This window comes from Penaeus monodon, chromosome 39, assembly GCF_015228065.2.
Source record: "Penaeus monodon isolate SGIC_2016 chromosome 39, NSTDA_Pmon_1, whole genome shotgun sequence".
Taxonomy (NCBI): domain Eukaryota; kingdom Metazoa; phylum Arthropoda; class Malacostraca; order Decapoda; family Penaeidae; genus Penaeus; species Penaeus monodon.
The window spans coordinates 5,645,255-5,647,754 of NC_051424.1; the positions used below are offsets into that span (position 1 = coordinate 5,645,255).

The 2,500-nt window shown below is 40.4% G+C and overlaps 1 protein-coding gene across 1 annotated transcript in view; it reads right to left on the minus strand.

The window, feature by feature from the left end:
• Positions 1-374: 374 nt before the first annotated feature.
• Positions 375-2,500, minus strand: part of LOC119597433 — a 3,051-nt gene continuing 925 nt past the window's right edge. Inside the window, exons 2-4 of the mRNA XM_037947002.1 lie at positions 1,963-2,154; positions 1,297-1,396; positions 375-676 (exon numbers count right to left, since the gene is read on the minus strand). Coding sequence (XP_037802930.1) covers positions 532-676; positions 1,297-1,396; positions 1,963-2,154 — 437 coding nt within the window. The 3' untranslated portion in view covers positions 375-531. The remainder of the gene's footprint in view (positions 677-1,296; positions 1,397-1,962; positions 2,155-2,500) is intronic.

A 2,500-nucleotide genomic window follows, 5' to 3' on the forward strand; every position in this document is an offset into this window, starting at 1 on the left:
AATATTTTATAACCTTTATATATCTCGTATAAAGTGTAAACTGAGAACTTGTATTTTATATACTTGGACCAATCCACGGACACACACACACACACACACACACACACACACACACACACACACACACACACACACATATATATATATATATATATATATATATATATATATATATATATATATATATATAGAGAGAGAGAGAGAGAGAGAGAGAGAGAGAGAGAGAGAGAGAGAGAGAGAGAGAGAGAGAGAGAGAGAGAGAGAGAGAAGAGAGATAGAGAGGGAGAGAAAGAGGGACTTAGAAGATATTCTACTATAATATCTAACCACACACTTTGCAGTTTGTATAATGGGATAGGAATCAAACACAGATATACATAAATATATATATTAATGGAATCATCATTCAAGTATCCTCCCTAAGCCTAGTGCTTATTTCCATATCTCTATCCATCTCTAGTTATCGCCGTTCTTGTCTCCGCTTGCCTCTGCTTGTCTCCGCTTGCCTCTGCTTGCCTCATCCCCTCAACTTCAAGAAGCCTGGCAGATGTAAGCAGGGTACTGGCTCGAGGGACCGCCAACGTTCAGGTACCGTCTGGGAGTCACAGGATCAGCAGGAACCAGCAGGGTGTACAAGGGCGTGTCTGAGGTCTTAGGAGGGAGGTTGGGCACCCACCTGTGGGCGGAAATAAGACGGGAGTGAAACACGGGACTGATTTGCCGCAAAGAAGAACGCGTCAGGAAAGGAGAGTGATAATGTGGAAATCAAGAGAATGGCGGAAGATTGTTATAGATTAGTTGATTTAGATCAAAGCAAAAAATAAATAAATAAAAATAAAAAGATTTTAACGTAACAGGATTTTTTTATTGTGACTATAATAACGAAAAAGCAGTTGATGGAATAAAAAACTGATATGGATAACAAAGCTGGATGAAGTAATGTATATTCATGGGAAATCAATCAAGAAATCAGATAATTAGTCTTAAAATCAAAATATTGACATACGAATCTTTGACCATAGCAGTGATAAATTAGAAAGTGAAAGAAAGAAAAATCAACAAATGAATAGCAGAAACGAAGACTTAAATACTGATTAAGTGAACTGATAAATAAACCCGGGGTTTATAAAGTGATAAATAAACCAGGCACACCTATCTCTCTCTCTCTCTCTCTCTCTCTCTCTCTCTCTCTCTCTCTCTCTCTCTCTCTCTCTCTCTCTCTCTCTCTCTCTCTCTCTCTCTCTCTCTCTCTCTCTCTCTCTCACGTGAATAAAACCGCAGACATCTCATACTTACAAATTGGACTTGACACTCAGTTTGTCACCATTAAGCCACGTCCACCCTGTGCCGACCTTCTGACCTCCGAGCCAGAAAGTGTAGTCATTCGCAATGTGACCTGGAAAAAGTATAGGAAATATTGACGTGTGTCTATAGCGTGTGGACTAAGGCTTCAAAAATTATCATTCGCCTGGTAATGAATAAGGGCATTGAATCGGGAAATGATTTTGAAAACTGGGGGAAATGTAGCTACCCTCCGTTCAAGTAAGAATTAAAAAAGAATATTTAATGATAATAATAATACTAATGATGGCAGGGATATTAATAATAACAACAATGGTGTTGACAATAGTGATGGTATTAATGATAATAGTGAAAATGATTATGATAAAAGCAATATTAAGGATAATAATAATGATTACCATATAGTAATGATAATGACAATGATAATAATAATAATAATTATAATGATGATAATAATAATAATAATAATAATAATAATGATAATAATAATAATAATAATAATAATAATAATAATAATAATAATAATAATAATAAACAGCAATAATAACAAAAATAACAATAATGATAGTAAAAACAATAACAATGACAACAACAGTAATAACAATAACAACAAAAATATTATCACCACCACCACCACCAAGTCACCTAAAGTTCCCTCACCTGGATACGTGGCGTCGATGTGCCTGGAGATGTGTTCAAGCAGCTCAGGCGGACTGAGCGATGCAAGGTCACCTCCCCGCTCCTTGCAGCCTGCCCTCGCGACCTCCCACTTGATCGGGAACTCGCCCGGACCAGCTGCGATCACCACCTGAATGCAAGTCCCCAGCATGGGATGGTAACCGATCGGGCAGCCTGGGAACAGGTTAGAGGGGATGTTAGCTTTGTGAGGAGGGAGGGTGAGGGGAAGAGGAGGGAGGGTGAGGGGAAGAGGAGGGAGGGTGAGGGGAAGAGGAGGGAGGGTGAGGGACGAGGAGGGAGGGTGAGGGATGAGGGGGGAGGGGGAGGGACGAGGGGGAGGGTAAGGGATGAGGAAGTAAGGAGGAAGATAGAGGAAGGTGAGAGTAAAGGGAGGGCGAGGAGGGGAGTTAGGAGGAGAGAAGAAGGTAAGGGAAGAGAAAGGAAGTTGAGGGGGGATTAGCGAGGAATGGAGAAGGGGATTAGGAGGAAAAGGAAGAGGGATGAGGAAGGAGGGAGATGG